The 18,158-nt window shown below is 42.8% G+C and overlaps 1 protein-coding gene across 4 annotated transcripts in view; it reads right to left on the bottom strand.

Moving 5' to 3' along the window:
- golga3 (golgin A3) overlaps window positions 1-17,521 on the bottom strand; it is a 114,017-nt gene extending 96,496 nt beyond the window's left edge. Inside the window, exons 1-2 of one of the 4 annotated variants that reach the window (XM_069932551.1) lie at window positions 17,339-17,521; window positions 12,374-12,627 (exon numbers count right to left, since the gene is read on the bottom strand). In XM_069932551.1, the coding sequence (XP_069788652.1) occupies window positions 12,374-12,506 (133 nt within the window). In that variant the 5' untranslated portion in view covers window positions 12,507-12,627; window positions 17,339-17,521. Of the gene's footprint in view, window positions 1-12,373; window positions 12,628-17,047; window positions 17,317-17,338 lie in introns of those variants that run through there. The other 3 variants (XM_069932550.1, XM_069932552.1, XM_069932553.1) reach the window with 3 other exon arrangements.
- Window positions 17,522-18,158: the final 637 nt, after the last annotated feature.

Genomic DNA, 18,158 nt, shown 5'->3' with positions numbered 1-18,158 from the left:
CTTACTAATGCCACTCACACCCAACTGTCTTACTAATGCCACTCACACGCAACTGTCTTACTAATGCCACTCACACCCAACTGTCTTACTAATGCCACTCACACCCAACTGTCTTACTAATGCCACACACACCCAACTGTCTTACTAATGCCACTCACAACCAACTGTCTTACTAATGCCACTCACACCCAACTGTCTTACTAATGCCACTCACACCCAACTGTCTTACTAATGCCACTCACACCCAACTGTCTTACTAATGCCACTCACACACACCCAACTGTCTTACTAATGCCACTCACACACACCCAACTGTCTTACTAATGCCACTCACACCCAACTGTCTTACTAATGCCACTCACACCCAACTGTCTTACTAATGCCACTCACACCCAACTGTCTTACTAATGCCACTCACACCCAACTGTCTTACTAATGCCACTCACACCCAACTGTCTTACTAATGCCACTCACATCCAACTGTCTTACTAATGCCACTCACACCCAACTGTCTTACTAATGCCACACACACCCAACTGTCTTACTAATGCCACTCACACCCAACTGTCTTACTAATGCCACTCACAACCAACTGTCTTACTAATGCCACTCACATCCAAATGTCTTACTAATGCCACTCACACCCAACTGTCTTACTAATGCCACTCACACCCAACTGTCTTACTAATGCCACTCACACACACCCAACTGTCTTACTAATGCCACACACACCCAACTGTCTTACTAATGCCACTCACACCCAACTGTCTTACTAATGCCTCTCACACCCAACTGTCTTACTAATGCCACACACACCCAACTGTCTTACTAATGCCACTCACACCCAACTGTCTTACTAATGCCACTCACACCCAACTCTCTTACTAATGCCACTCACACCCAACTGTCTTACTAATGCCACTCACACCCAACTGTCTTACTAATGCCACTCACACCCAACTGTCTTACTAATGCCACTCACACCCAACTGTCTTACTAATGCCACTCAAACCCAACTGTCTTACTAATGCCACTCACACCCAACTGTCTTACTAATGCCACTCACACCCATCTGTCTTACTAATGCCACTCACACCCAACTGTCTTACTAATGCCACTCACGCACACCCAACTGTCTTACTAATGCCACTCACACCCAACTGTCTTACTAATGCCACTCACACCCAACTGTCTTACTAATGCCACTCACACCCAACTGTCTTACTAATGCCACTCACGCACACCCAACTGTCTTACTAATGCCACTCACGCACACCCAACTGCCTTACTAATGCCACATACACACACCCAACTGTCTTACTAATGCCACACACACCCAACTGTCTTACTAATGCCACTCACACCCAACTGTCTTACTAATGCCTCTCACACCCAACTGTCTTACTAATGCCACTCACACCCAACTGTCTTACTAATGCCACTCACACACACCCAACTGTCTTACTAATGCCACTCACACACACCCAACTGTCTTACTAATGCCTCTCACACCCAACTGTCTTACTAATGCCACTCACACCCAACTGTCTTACTAATGCCACTCACACCCAACTGTCTTACTAATGCCACTCACACCCAACTGTCTTACTAATGCCACTCACACCCAACTGTCTTACTAATGCCACTCACACCCAACTGTCTTACTAATGCCACTCACACCCAACTGTCTTACTAATGCCACTCACACCCAACTGTCTTACTAATGCCACTCACAACCAACTGTCTTACTAATGCCACTGACACCCAACTGTCTTACTAATGCCACTCACACCCAACTGTCTTACTAATGCCACTCACACCCAACTGTCTTACTAATGCCACTCACACACACCCAACTGTCTTACTAATGCCACACACACCCAACTGTCTTACTAATGCCACTCACACCCAACTGTCTTACTAATGCCTCTCACACCCAACTGTCTCACTAATGCCACTCACACCCAACTGTCTCACTAATGCCACTCACACCCAACTGTCTTACTAATGCCACTCACACCCAACTGTCTTACTAATGCCACACACACCCAACTGTCTTACTAATGCCACTCACACACACCCAACTGTCTTACTAATGCCACACACACCCAACTGTCTAACTAATGCCACTCACACCCAACTGTCTTACTAATGCCACTCACACCCAACTGTCTTACTAATGCCACTCACTCCCAACTGTCTTACTAATGCCACTCACACACACACAACAGTCTTACTAATACCACTCACACACACCCAACTGTCTTACTAATGCCACTCACACCCAACTGTCTTACTAATGCCACTCACACCCAACTGTCTTACTAATGCCACTCACACCCAACTGTCTTACTAATGCCACACACGCACACCCAACTGTCTTACTAATGCCACACACACCCAACTGTCTTACTAATGCCACTCACACACACCCAACTGTCTTACTAATGCCACACACACCCAACTGTCTAACTAATGCCACTTACACCCAACTGTCTTACTAATGCCACTCACACCCAACTGTCTTACTAATGCCACTCACTCCCAACTGTCTTACTAATGCCACTCACACCCAACTGTCTTACTAATGCCACACACGCACACCCAACTGTCTTACTAATGCCACTCACGCACACCCAACTGTCTTACTAATGCCACTCACACCCAACTGTCTTACTAATGCCACTCACACCCAACTGTCTTACTAATGCCACTCACACCCAACTGTCTTACTAATGCCACTCACACCCAACTGTCTTACTAATGCCACTCACACCCAACTGTCTTACTAATGCCACTCACACACACCCAACTGTCTTACTAATGCCACTCACACCCAACTGTCTTACTAATGCCACTCACACCCAACTGTCTTACTAATGCCACACACGCACACCCAACTGTCTTACTAATGCCACTCACACCCAACTGTCTTACTAATGCCACTCACACCCAACTGTCTTACTAATGCCACTCACACCCAACTGTCTTACTAATGCCACTCACACCCAACTGTCTTACTAATGCCACTCACACCCAACTGTCTTACTAATGCCACTCACGCACACCCAACTGTCTTACTAATGCCACTCACACCCAACTGTCTTACTAATGCCACTCACACCCAACTGTCTTACTAATGCCACTCACACCCAACTGTCTTACTAATGCCACTCACACCCAACTGTCTTACTAATGCCACTCACACCCAACTGTCTTACTAATGCCACTCACGCACACCCAACTGTCTTACTAATGCCACTCACACCCAACTGTCTTACTAATGCCACTCACACTCAACTGTCTTACTAATGCCACTCACACCCAACTGTCTTACTAATGCCACTCACGCACACCCAACTGTCTTACTAATGCCACTCACACCCAACTGTCTTACTAATGCTACTCACACCCAACTTTCTTACTAATGCCACTCACTCCCAACTGTCTTACTAATGCCACTCACGCACACCCAACTGTCTTACTAATGCCACTCACACCCAACTGTCTTACTAATGCCACACACACCCAACTGTCTTACTAATGCCACTCACACCCAACTGTCTTACTAATGCCACTCACACCCAACTGTCTTACTAATGCCACTCACACCCAACTGTCTTACTAATGCCACTCACACCCAACTGTCTTACTAATGCCACTCACACCCAACTGTCTTACTAATGCCACTCACACCCAACTGTCTTACTAATGCCACTCACACCCAACTGTCTTACTAATGCCACTCACACCCAACTGTCTTACTAATGCCACTCACACCCAACTGTCTTACTAATGCCACTCACACCCAACTGTCTTACTAATGCCACTCACACCCAACTGTCTTACTAATGCCACACAAGATGAAGGACAGGTAGGAAATTCTGATTCACTGTCTGATTAGCCCTATTCAAGCTTTTAAAATCAAATATGGGAAATTAATCAAAAGTAAATTAAATTTTAAATTATTTTTTAAAAATTCCTTATTTAATTAAAAAAAAAACTTTAGACATACAACATGGTAACGGCTATTTCAGCCCACAAGTCCGTGTCCATAGAACCATATAACCACTTACCGCACAGAACAGGCCAGTTCGGCCCTACTAGTCCATGTCGTAACAAATCCCCACCCTCCTATTCCCACTGACCAGCACCCGGTCCATACCCCTCCAGTCCTCTCCTATCCATGTAACTATCCAGTCTTTCCGTAAATGTAACCAATGATCCCGCCTCGACCACGTCTGTCGGAAGCTCATTCGACATCCCTACCACCCTTTGCTTTTTTTTAAAAAACTTTATTTAAGATTTTTATAACATGAATAAAATAGAAAGTTCCAGTAAAAAGATTAAACATAAAGTAATAAAAAATTACAATACTACATCGGCAGACTAAATAACCTACCACCCTTTGCGTAAAGAAATTTCCCCTCATGTTCCCCTTATAATTTTCCCCCTTCAATCTTAAACCATGCCCTCTAGTTTGAATCTCCCCCACTCTTAATCGAAAAAGCCTATTCACGTTTACTCTGTCTGTCCCTTTTAAAATCTTAAACACCTCTATCAAGTCCCCCCTCAATCCTCTACGCACCAGAGAAAAAAGCCCTGGTCTGCACAACCTTTCCCTGTAACTCAAACCTTGAAATCCCATCAACATTCCCGTGAACCTTCTCTGCACTCTCTCTACTTTGTTTATATCTTTCCTATAATTTGGTGACCAAAACTGTACACAGTACTCCAAATTTGGCTTCACCAATGCCTTGTACAATTTCATCATAACCTCCCTACTCTTGAATTCAATACTCCGATTTATGAAGGCCAACATTCCAAGGCCTTCTTCACCACACCATCTACCTGAGTATCAGCCTTGAGGGTACTATTTACCACAACTCCTAAATCCCTTTGTTGCTCTGCACATCTCAATAGCCTATCATTTAATGCATATGACCTATTTAGATTTGCCTTTCCAAAATGTAACACCTCACACTTATCTGTATTAAATTCCATCAGCCATTTCTCAGCCCACACCTCCAGCCTTCCTAAATCACCTTTTAATCTACGGTAATCTTCCTCACTGTCCACAACATCACCAATCTTTGTATCATCCGCAAATTTGCTTATCCAATTCTCCACCCCTACTTCCAGATCGTTGATATATATAACAAATAATAGTGGACCCAGGACCAATCCCTGAGGAACTCCACTAGTCACCGGCCTCCAATTGGACAAACAATTTTCTACCACTACTCTCTGACACCTCCCATCCAACCATTGCTGAATCCATTTCACTACCTCCTCATTTATACCTAATGCCTCCACCTTTTTTCTTAACCTCCTGTGGGGAACTTTGTCAAAAGCTTTACTAAAGTCTAAATAGACAACATCCACACCTTTCCCTTCATCAACCTTTTTTGTAACCTCCTCGAAAAACTCAATCAGGTTTGTCAAGCATGATCTACCCCTGACAAAACCATGCTGATTACTCCCTAGCAATCCCTGTACCTCCAAATATTTGTAAATACCATCCCTCAGAACACTTTCCATCAACTTGCCCACCACAGACGTCAGATTCACGGACCTATAATTTCCAGGTTTACATTTAGACCCTTTCTTAAACAGCGGAACCACACATGCGCCACCCTCCAATCCTTTGGCACTACCCCCATGGCCAGTGACATCCTAAATATCTCTGTTAATGGCCCCACTATCTGTCCACAAGCCTCCCTGAGAGTCCTTGGGAATATTTTGTCCGGTCCCGGAGATTTATCCACCTTTATCTTTTTCAACACAGCAATCACTACCTCCTCGGTTATTCTTATATGCTTCATTACCTCCCCACTATTTTTCTTTACCTCAGCTGGTTCAATATTTTTTTCCCTAGTGAATACCGAGGCAAAGAAATCATTCAAAATTTCCCCCATTTCCTCTGACTTCTCACTCAGCCTACCCTCACTATCTTCAAGGGGTCCAATTTTATCCCTCACTAATCTTTTACTTTTAATGTACTTATAGAAACCCTTTGGATTTATTTTTACTGTCTGCCAAAGCCTCTTCGTGCCTTTTTTTGGCCTTTCTAATTTCTTTCTTAAGATTCCTTCTACAATCCTTGTAGTCCTCCTTCAAATTGTCAGCTCCCTGCTCTTTATACCTCTTGTACACCTCCCTTTTTCTCCTAACCAAATTTCCAATATTCCTCGAAAACCAAGCCTCCCTATGACTTCCAGCCTTTCCTTTGATCCTCACTGGGACATATCTACTCTGTACCCTCAAAATTTCTTTTTTGAATATCCTCCATTTTTCATTTACACCCTCACCTGAAAATATCCTGTCCCACTCAATACTCCCCAAATCCCTTCTTATTCCTTCGAAATTTGCTCTTCTCCAATCCAGAACCTCAACTTTAGTCCCCTCCTTGCTCTTCCCTAAAACTACCTTAAAACTAATAGAATTATGATCACTAGACCCAATTGGATCTCCAACATTAATGTCTGATACCTGACCTAGCTTGTTCCCTAACAGGAGATCCAGTATTACACTGTCCCGAGTCGGTTCTTCTACTAATTGATTCAGAAAACAATCTTGAACACATTTAACGAACTCTAACTGTATGGGTATCCCAATCAATGTGAGGGAAGTTAAAATCTCCCATGATCACTACCTTATGATTCTCACACATATACGTTATCTCTCTACACATTTGTCCCTCTAGTTTTCTTGACTCATTTGGTGGTCTGTAATACATCCCTATTAGCACCCTCATGCTTCCTTCACCCCTCAATTCCAACAAACAGCCTCACTGGACGATCCCTCCAGACCATCTTGCCACCTCACGGCAGTAATGTCCTCCCTAACAAGCAGAGCAACTCCTCCCCCTTTTTTACCCCCTGATCTATCACATCTAAAACAAATGTATCCTGGAACATTAAGTTGCCAGTCCTGCCCCTCTTGTAGCCAGGTCTCACTAATTGCCACAATATCGTGACCCCAAGTATCTGTCCATGCTCTAAGCTCATCTACCTTGTTCACTATGCTTCTTGCATTAAAATATATGCATTTCAGAGAATGACCCTCACATACATTCTCTTTTCTAACTTCTACCCTAATCTCCATCCTACTTTTGTTATCGTTTTTATTCTTATCTAGGTGGCCATGCTCCCTTGACACTGCTCTCACACTGTTCCCCACCCCCCTGCCAAACTAGTTTAAACCTTCCCCCACAGCTCTTGCAAATCTGCTTGCCAGCACATTGGTCCCCCTCCAGTTCAAGTGGAGTCCGTCCCTTTTGTACAGGTCCGACCTTCCCCAGAAGAGATCCCAATGATCCAGAAATCTTGTCACCCAATTTACACCCAAATAACCTACACCCCTAGTATGTTTTGAATGGTGGAAGGAAACCGAAGCCCCCAGGGAAAACCCACGTAGGCATGGGGAGAACATACAAACTCCTTACAGACAGTGCAGGATATGAACCCCAGTCCCAATTGCTGGTTTTGTAATGGCACTGCGCTAACTGCTGTGCTAACTGTGGCACCCAAAAGAACTGCCAATACTTAAAAATTGGAAATGCTCTGCATGTCTGACAGCATCTATGGAGAAAGAAATGAAGTTGATATTTCAGACAGATGACTATTCATTAGAATCGATGACTTGTCTGATGTTGAATCATTGATCTAAGTTATTAACCGTTTCCCTTTCCACAGATGTTGCCTGGCCTGCTGAGCGCTTCCAGCATTGTTTTATTTCAAGAGGCAGACTGTTTCTGCAAAGGATTTACTACTGGGACTAAAAGGCAATTCATAACCACCTTTTTCATACAACCATAGGCTTTCAGTTCCTGCAGCCAACAGCAACATCACCCACAGACAGTACACAAGTGAAATAAAATTCTGCACCGAACAAGCTACATGAATTTTAAATTTGATTGCTTTAAAAATAAGGATGCATCTAAATTAAAACACATTTCACATGCTCAGATTTTCTCACGTGACTTGCACGCAAAGCAGCATTTCCAATATGTAGTAATATTTGCAATGACAGTTAATTTATAAACATAACTCCCACAAACATTATTTTTAAACAGATTATGTTGAGTGAGAAATAACCGAAGTTGATCAACAAGAGAAATCACCCAGCACCAAGTCAAAACAGAGCCATGGATTCTGCAGCCAGAATGGCAGAGGATCCCAAAGTTCAAATTTATTATCAGAAAACATACAAAACATCACATACAACCCTGAGATTCTTTTTCCTTGGGACCAGGCAGAATTTCTTTCAGTGGTGCAAAAAAACTGTACTCAAGAAAATATACGTAGACAAAAGAGAGAAATACAAACAAGAATGAAGTGCAAACAAACTGTGCAATTCAGAAAATAAATATTTAATAATAAATAATGTTTGAAGTAAGAGTCCTTAAATGAGCTGAGTTTGTTGTTGAGGAGTCTGATGGTAGAAGTGTTGCTGAACCTGGTGGTATGAGTCTTGTGGGACCCATACCTCTTTCTGATGGCAGCAGCAAGAGCATCTTAATCCAAATTAACATCTGGTGCAGACCAATCAGCCATCATACAATGATCCAGTCAATGTATGAACGTGCCTTGCACCTGAAAGATATGGGGGCATACTGTACACTTGGCTGTATTCATCATTAAGACAGTAAACAAACTGTCAAAACATCAATGTCCTTTGATTCTGGTCCAATCCATCCTGATGACTGAAGCAACAAATCAAAATTCTGCCCCAGAGCTAGAGAGCCCCAGCACGAGAGCAAGGTGAAAAGCAACTACTGAAGCAGCAAATGATTCTGAGATTAGCCACTATGTGTACATAACATGAGAAAATAGAATGAATAAGGCTGTCCCACCATTCAATACAGCCACAGCTGGTCTGCCCCAGGTCTCATCTCCTCTTCTATGCCAATTCACTATAGCTCTCAATTCCCAATCTTTCAAAAATTATGTACTTTTTAAATAACCCCAATGATCCACCCTCCACTAGTTTCTTGGGTAGTCAATTAGATTCACCACCCTCTGAATGAACAGTTCTGATGCAGCTCAGTTTTAAATTAGCTCTTGGAAATATGGCCACTTGTTCTAGATTCTTCCAATATACAGTACAGTACCAGTTCACCTCCCACATGAAGGTACAATGACTTAAACCTTGCATCACCTTTGGTTTGACTAGATTAGCAAGTCTGATTAAATGTCACAATTTGCATACTCCTGTAAGGTTCCCACAGATTGACACGTGGCTATTTTTAAGAAAATTAAGACAGAAAATGAGCAACTACTGATGTGATAGCATGAAATCAGTACTGGGTAAAATGCTACAACCCATTAAGGAAATGGTAGTGGTGTAAAGAATTATGGGACTTCTGCTTTAGTAAGTAGGCAACAAGAATTAATGCTTTTGTAGATTAAGCAGTCCATAATTGCAGAGCAAGGTATGACTAAAAAGGATGGGAGTATGAGGCAAGAGTTATGGCATATCAGAACATTGCTGGGAAGGTACCTCATAGAAATTGCAAAGGACAGGAGTAGCAAAAACATTAGATTGCCAATTAGAAAAAAACATTCAAAACTTCACAAAGGTATCTGTCTAAAGGACTATACAAATTGTACAAAGATACTAAGTACTCTGAATGAGGTTCTGTCAGGGAACAAGTTACATTGTTTAGTTACTCTTTCTTTGTACTCCCACTAGTGTAATACAATAAAAAGTGATTGCACGCTCTTTGGTTTTGTTTGTTTTACTACAGTGCAGGTCGACTTTAACAGCAGAACACTTAAAAAATAATTACAGGATTGAGTAAAGTCAACACGAGCGAGAAAGGGTATCATATTTGATAAATCTGCAGGTAACCAGCAGAATAGATAAAGAGGAAATTAGTCTGTATAGTCTTTGGACTTTTAGATAGATGTCAATAAGATGCTACTTGAGAGGTTATTAAACAAAATTAGAAAATGTGGGGTTTATAAAGTATGAATAAGCAAGTCACTGTTCAGGGATGCCACAGGGTCTGAGGAGTTGACAAACTGTTTCAGTGATGCAACTAAGGAAAACAAGTGTAGTGTATCAAAATGTGTTGATTTTATTAAACCGAATGCCAGAACAAGATGATGTCGGACAAGCTAAGCGAATGCGAAAGGACAAGGCAGATGCAATGTGCTGGATCTCAGATCCCAGTTGCAGCAACTGTGTCACCACCATAACTGGGCACCATCAGGTAACTTTCCATGACTGTACTGTCGATTTTATCATTCACATTTCTTAAAGGTACGATATATATTGCGGCTCTTCCTTCAAGGCTCCCGCAAAATATATCCTTAGTGAAAAGAAAGGTTATACAATGCTAGGCCTATAGCAGTTGGTACAAGGCAGAAATTACAGTTCTGCTTTCTTGTTTGTTCAGCTGCGCTACCTGAAGGTAACCTGAGACCATTTCAAATAGAATTACAGTACTTATTTTGTTTAGGCACACAGCACTGTCACAGGCCAATTCAGCCCAACAAGTCCATGCCGCACAATTTACACCCCATTAACCTATACGTTTTTGAATGGTGGGAGGAAACCCCTGGTGAAAACCCACGCAGACAAGGTACAAACTTCTTACAAACAGCACGGGATTTGAACCTGAGGTTGGTCCCGATTGCTGGCGTTGTAAAGGTGTTGAGCTAGCCTTCAGAAAACATTTAAAGCACAGATTTTTCTATTGAAATGGAAATGATCAAATGGCATGCCATTTTTGAAATCACTTTTATTTTTAATTATGAAATAGCAAGTGCACCTGATGCTTACAGCTCCATCTTTACCAAGACGATTCTAAAACACCTCAAGAAAAATAAAGACACTCATAAATTGAAATTAAGTTCTTTAGGATTGAGCTAATAGAATAATTGAACCAAAAATTATTAGTAGTAAGTCAAAAAACACAAATTGTCACAGGTGATTTTGGGAATCTATTAGAATGAAGTCACCTCCAGGATTAAACCTCCCAGCAGCTGCCTCAACAGCAACACTTCTTCCCCAATCTGAGGTTCAGTCAGCCACTCTCATTAAAAGCACATGGAAAACAGACTCAGATAGGGCTTGTGAAGTTTATACATGTGATTTGGAGATTTACTTTATTTAACAATTGTTAATAAAAACTCAAGTGAAGTTTGAAATAGGAAATTCCAAGGAGTAAAAACAAATAGTTGTTGGGCCAATTGTTAAGAAAGAAGATTGCTGAGATAGAATTGAGAGAACAGAGGATCTTAAAACACAGAGCTATGAAGTTTAAAAGATGAAAAATGGAAGCCATTATAGATTAGCAAGGATGGTGATTGCGAGGAAGGACACATCCAGTGGAGCTTGCAACAAATCAAAGGATGAGAGACCAGCAAGAAAGGCATTAATGCCTGTACAAAAGCAGTAGCTGGAAAAGAGATGGCCAAAGGTGGTGGAAATAAGTGGTCTTAGTTTAAAAAAGGAATATAGAGTCTGAAACAATATCTTGCACAACTGGGAAGCTAAGATTATGAACAGTTTGGTTAAGGCTAGACAGATTTTGGAAAAATATACAGAATTAATCTCCAGACTTGGAGTTTCAGTCAGCCAGACTTCAGTTTCCTTGATGATTAACTGGATAGTTTTACTTCGTCCCAACAGCTTGACCAAACAAGTCTGACAGAACCAGTAGAGGGCAGGTCAAAAAGAGCTCCAATTCATTGGTGTGAATGCAGAGCTTAGCCCCAGCTGTATGGATAATGAAACTCTAAAGTAGCTGAAGAGAGCAAAAGATGGAATGGATAGCTGTGGGCAGAGTAGGGGTGTCAGAAGAAGGGAACAGAAGGGAGGTCAAAGGTCTTCAAAGATCAGAGTTGAAAATACTAGAAATATTTAGTTCAAACAAGGGAGTGCTTATAACATCATGATCATCTGTGTACAAACCACAGAACATCAAGAGCAGAAGGCTGTTGACTAATTCCAAAGTTAATTTCACTTCATCACATAAATGGATTGTGCATATTATTAGCATTCATTACATTAAGAACTGCCACAAAATAGTAAACAAAAAAAAAGCTGTTCAAATGTAGAAAGCTTTAGAATTGAAATGGAGATTCTCCACTTGGAACAATCACTTGAAATTACATAATAATTTAAGAAACAAGCACTAACAATTAATTTAAGACACAATAACTTTAAAAATCATTGGGGCCACTTCCAAACCAAGCAGAAACTTAATTCCCTTACCACACTCTGCTCCAACACCGGCTCCATCTGGCTTTATTAGATTCATCTCCAAATTAATATAGAGTACTTTAAAGAAAGTGCAAGCAAAGCACTGTCACTTTGAGGGATAATGTAATGAAATTTCACACCAGTGCACATTACTTACCATTCACATCAACTCCTTTGAGGGATGATCCCGACACAGCTCTATCATCAGAAATGCCCTCTTTGTGCTCAGTGTCCATAGTGTACGTTGAATTAACCAGCAAGACATCCTGTACATTAGATAGGGCTTCCATCCCTTCACAGACTCAGCAGTAAACAATGACACTTTGTCAGGCTTCTCAGGGTGAGCCACAGGTTGCCTCTTGCCATTAAAAAGAACCAGCTTGGAAGGTAATTCAGGAGATTCCGTAATGTCTGAAATGCAGTAACATGACGTCAACCAAAGTTGTTTCACTTGGTAAATTCCTACACATCAAGCTCCTGTACAACCCGACACTGAGATATTACATGCACTGTGGAAATACATTAATACAGGGTTGAATGACATCAAGGTTTAAAAGTTTATCAGCCAAAAACATTGCTTAGAAAGAAAACCAAATTCATGTGGGCACAGATAAGCAGATCGCAATTGACTAGTGGATAATAATTCTATCCCTGTTTCAACTCTGCTAATCTTGACATTACAATGACAGCATTTCAAAGGTACATCATTGCTTATAAGCTGCTCTTTGATGCTTCAGGATTGTGAAAAGTTTGACCTTGCAAAGTGCATCATTTCACACTTATACAGATTGAATCCCATCTGCCACCTCCACCCAGCTCTGCATGGTGAATAATATCCTGCTGTAACCTACTACAACCTTCTACACTATCCTCAACATCTCCAACATTCATGTCATCTGTACACTTAATGACTCACCCCTCCACATCTTCAAGTTGTTTAGAAAAATCACAAAGAGCAGAGATCCTAGAGTAGATCTTGGTGGAACATCACTACTTATCAACCTCCATTCAGAATATGTTCCATCTACTACCACCCTTTTGTGGTGTAAACAAGCTAAATTCAGAATCCAGGTGGTGGCCAAGATTCAATGGATCCCACACCTCATGACTTTCTGAATAAGCCAACCATAGGATGCCTTGTCAAACACCTTACTGAAACCCATAAACACCACATCCACTGGTCTATTAAATAAAATCAGAACATATTTGGTGCACAGACTAAATATAACACCCCAACTTACATTTGCTATCACCTTGAAATCACATTTAACAAGAAAACGAGCTTTAGTAATTGATAACATACCATCAGAAAACATGCCAAATGTACACATTGGCAAACAAACATCAATATTCCAACATTTTGATGTTTGAAAATAATTAAAGACAGAGATATTCCCACCAACACAATTAGCCACAACTTATAGATTGTGCTGTTTGGCTATTTTTTGCATTTCTCTATCAACATCATCTTTCCATGATGAAATAATCAATAAAAAATTTGAAATCTGCTATCAGTTCACACAAAAACTTTGCAAGTTGGCTATATTCAAATAATGTTTTAAGTTCAAAATAAATTCTATTTACATATTGCTTCGCATTGAAAAATAATCCAAACAGCAAAGGAGCATTTCAAAACCACGTGATATAGATAAGTGCAAACACAAATGCACTGGAGAAACTTAGCACATCACGCAGGATGCATAGGAAGTTAAGGGTAACCAAAGTTTCGGGCCTGAGGCCTTTGACAGGTGTGATAAATGTGATGACGACAAAGAGAATGTTGGACAGAGTTTTACTCAGTAGTCACGTGCCTTTCACCCTCTCACAATTTATTTTTTCTTTCCTTCCCACCCTCTCTGTCAGAGGTTAGCAAAGAGTGATGGCATTTCAATTCCGAGTGGAACATAGGATACAAGCAACAAAGTTTTAGCTCAGCTCAAGAAGAGCTGATAGAGACAAATTTTAGCTGCCTTAGAGCTTTGTTGAAACAACAGAAAAGTGTTACTTCAAAAAGGACTCTTTGCAAGTTTCTTCCAAATGCTCACATGAAAGAACATTTGCCCAAAGTGTTGTAAAACTGATCATCATGTTCTTCTGTCTTAAATCTATTTCTATAAGCACTATGGAATGTAGTTAGAGGGCAATGATCAAGCTATTCACTGCAAGAAACAAATCTACAGAGCAGCAATATAAAGGCTACAACCAAAATCATTAAACCTTACTCCTGACAGTGTAGTCACTTCTGCACTAATAGGGGGAGTGTGTCAACTATTTAAAATTGAACAATATAAACCATGTTAAGTGGAAGTTTAATTTTGTTACAATGTATCATAGGATGGCATGAATAAAATAACCTTAAAGGGAAGATTATAGCTTTGGCACAGAACACTTGGCTCGTTGGTCTGATCCTATCCATATTTAAGTAGCCTATTATGTGACCTTAGTGTCAATAAAACACTTTTGCATTGTAACAAAGAAACCATTAATATACAGACCTGATCTAGAAAAGAAGCTGGTGGGTACAAAGAGGGAAGGATGAGATTCCACACCATTGCCCAACTATTGGACGTGGTCTGAGTCAGGGTCCATAGTATTTAACAAATATCAAGAAATTCGAAGTTGGCCCCACAACAAATAATCAGCATCTTTTTTGGTTGACCATCTGACTATGATTTCTGAATAAAAATTGAGAACATTTCATTTTGGAATTACTACCAATGAGAAGCTTTAATTATCCTGAAGTAACTACACTAGCCACTGCAGATTCTCAACTTCAACCTCCAAAAGGTTACCTTGTTGGGTGAGTAAGATACAGAGAAAAGCAAAGAGGATCCATAGACCAAGGCAGGATGGACAAGAAGAGAAATTACATCTGACAAAGCAGCATAGAAAAGTATAGAACAGGCCCTTTGACCCTGGATGACTGCCAAATTAACTAATCCCATTTATTTTAAGTTCATGATCCATACCCCTCTATTCCCTGCATGGACTAAAACATTTGAAAAACAAGATTTTCGCTGTTTAAATTAAAAGATAGTAGACATCCTAATGTTTTGAATCAGCAAAAGCTCCAAAACAGCAGGAATCTTTGGAATGCCAACTGAGAACACAAGACCAACAATATTTGGGCCAGGTAAATAACTGAACAGTCTACTTAAGTTTGGGAGTGGAAAAGGAGTAGGAAGAGTATGCTAGGAAATTAATAGTAAAAAGATTGCAGTCATCACCAGAATATAGTACAACTCCAATTATCCAAAACGATATTTTCAGATAACTGGTCTTTTTTAAAAAGCAAATCACATAAGTGTTTAAACAACAGCAAACAAGGGAAGGCTTTTGAAGATTGAAATAATGTTTAATTCTCAACAACCTTAACAAAATAAGATAAACCCAATGCCAAAAACTCAAAATTCTACTCCGAGGTTTTCAACCTGTGACATTAGTTCAGCTCTGAAAAAAAATTCAGATAACTGAGGATTTCTGATTGTTTCAGATATCCTCATTTATCTGAAATTTTTTGGAGGCAAGATGACATTATTTTTCAAATAAATGAGGATTTCTGAAATCCTCGATTGTCCAAAAATTTTCAGAGCCAATTGATATCACTTACAGGTCCAAAAATTTTTTTGATAACTGAGAATTTCAGATAATCCAATTTTGGATGATTGGAATTGTACTGTAGATTTTTTTTAAAAAATCAAATGAATATCTAAAATTTTAAAAACATAGATGGGAGATTTTTTTTCTTAGAAAGTTGTTTGAGAGCAGAATTTAAAAACAATTATCCAGTGCCTCACAGCACTTGTGTTGCCATCACTACTTGAATTGCTTCCAGAACTCAAAATGAGAAGGTGCATTGAAGAGAGGACTGCCTAGCAGTATTTCAGAGGAGATCACTGATGGAATGTAAAGATCAAAAGACAGACTGCAACAGAGTTAGAACAAAAATCTGAAATTTGGATTATTCTAATTAAAGATAAAATATTTCAGTTAATCAAATTTCAGTGCTGAACCGAAGTCATCATGGGGAGGGAGGCAGGGGAAAGAACGCAGGGGAGGAGGCGGGGGCAAGGAAGGGGGGCTGAGGGGCGGGGGAGAGAGGGCCGAGGGGGCGGGGAGAGAGGGCCGAGGGGCGGGGAGAGAGGGCCGAGGGGCGGGGAGAGAGGGCCGAGGGGCGGGGAGAGAGGGCCGAGGGGCGGGGAGAGAGGGCCGAGGGGCGGGGAGAGAGGGCCGAGGGGCGGGGAGAGAGGGCCGAGGGGCGGGGCGAGGAGAGGGGGGCGAGGGGGCGAGGGGGAGGAGGAGAGGGGGGGGAAGAGGGGGGGGGAGAGGGGGGGGGAGAGGGGGGGGGAGAGGGGGGGGGAGAGGGGGGGGGAGAGGGGGGGGGAGAGGGGGGGGGGAGGGGGGGGAGAGGGGGGGGGAGAGGGGGGGGAGGGGGGGGGGAGAGGGGGGGGGAGAGGGGGGGGAGAGGGGGGGGAGAGGGGGGGGAGAGGGGGGGGGAGAGGGGGGGGGAGAGGGGGGGGGAGAGGGGGGGGGAGAGGGGGGGGGAGAGGGGGGGGGAGAGGGGGGGGGAGAGGGGGGGGGAGAGGGGGGGGAGAGGGGGGGGGAGAGGGGGGGGGAGAGGGGGGGGGAGAGGGGGGGGAGAGGGGGGGGGAGAGGGGCGAGGAGTGAGGGAGAGGGGCGAGGAGAGAGGGAGAGGGGAGGAGAGAGGGAGAAGGGCGAGGAGAGGGAGAGGGGCGAGGAGAAGGGAGAGGGGAGGAGAGAGGGAGAAGGGCGAGGAGAGGGAGAGGGAGAGCGTTGGGATGGGACACTCAACCCCGAGGCGCTGTCTCACCGCTCCGGGAGCCTGCAGTCCCAGCAGGGGAATCGCGGCTGCCGAGGGAGTGTGACGTGCCGACATTTACCGTGAGGCCGGGGGAGGCGAGCGGCCATACGTGGCTTGTTTACTCCGTCAGCGTCTGCCTTCCCCCAGCGCTTCGAGCTCATGTTCACTCGCTCCGATCCGCACCTCCAGCAAACACCGATAACAGAATAAAACAACTCATGGCCGCCACTGACCACAGCAATCTTTCAATCACAAAGCACCTCACAATGTATGAACGTTGCTTTCACCCACTTCTCTCACCTGAGACATTCCAAGGGACCCGGCTCGGTAAATGGGTCGGACCTTCCGGTTGGGAGGAGCAGTGATTGACAGCTGCTCAGGCGGCTGCAGCCCAGCTCCGACCTTCAATGGCTTTGGGACACAGGAATTTCCATTAGTTGGCCTTGGTTGCCTCAGCAAAACAGCAAGACACTCTACAGCTCATGAAGTGTTTCTGAAATTGGTGGTTGAAAAAAATAAATAATTTACATATAATGATAGTCATTAGTTTACATGATCCAGATGAAGGGGAAAGTGGGCCAAGGCATGGCAGATGGAATTTAACTTGGGTGGCCAGACATCTGGTTTTAGACCAGACAGTCCAGCTTTCGAGCCCTCTGTCCTCCATCTAGCACCACCTCGAGCCAGACATTAATTTGTCTTCCATTTGTTTGTGTAGGCACCCCGGGGTCTGTAGGCTGTGTGCAGTCAGGTTTCCTCTTGTGCACATGCACAAGTGCTGGTGGGCGCATGCGCAATGAGGGCAAGTGTGATGGTGGCGCTCAAAGGGGGAAGTGTGATAGCATCACACACAATGCCAGCTGTTGCATGCACAATGAGGGGGAAGTGTGACAGCGACGCATGAAGGTTCATGGCAGGTAAGCCTTCCCCCACCCTGCTGAGAGAGTTTCTGATGTTAACCATGTAATGAGGATGATCAAGTTTGCATGGCCACTAGCAAGGCCTTGATTATAGATCCTGTTTCATGAGACTTGTCTGCCAGCAGGGGGCTGACACACAGTATGTTGGATCTGTAATGGAGGCTTGCAGCCTCATGGCATGCCTCATGGTGCTGTTTACA

Source organism: Narcine bancroftii, chromosome 4 (genome assembly GCF_036971445.1).
Source record: "Narcine bancroftii isolate sNarBan1 chromosome 4, sNarBan1.hap1, whole genome shotgun sequence".
NCBI classification, from domain to species: domain Eukaryota; kingdom Metazoa; phylum Chordata; class Chondrichthyes; order Torpediniformes; family Narcinidae; genus Narcine; species Narcine bancroftii.
The sequence above is the reverse complement of the archived record's forward strand: the minus strand, read 5'-3'. Positions and strand labels throughout refer to the sequence as shown.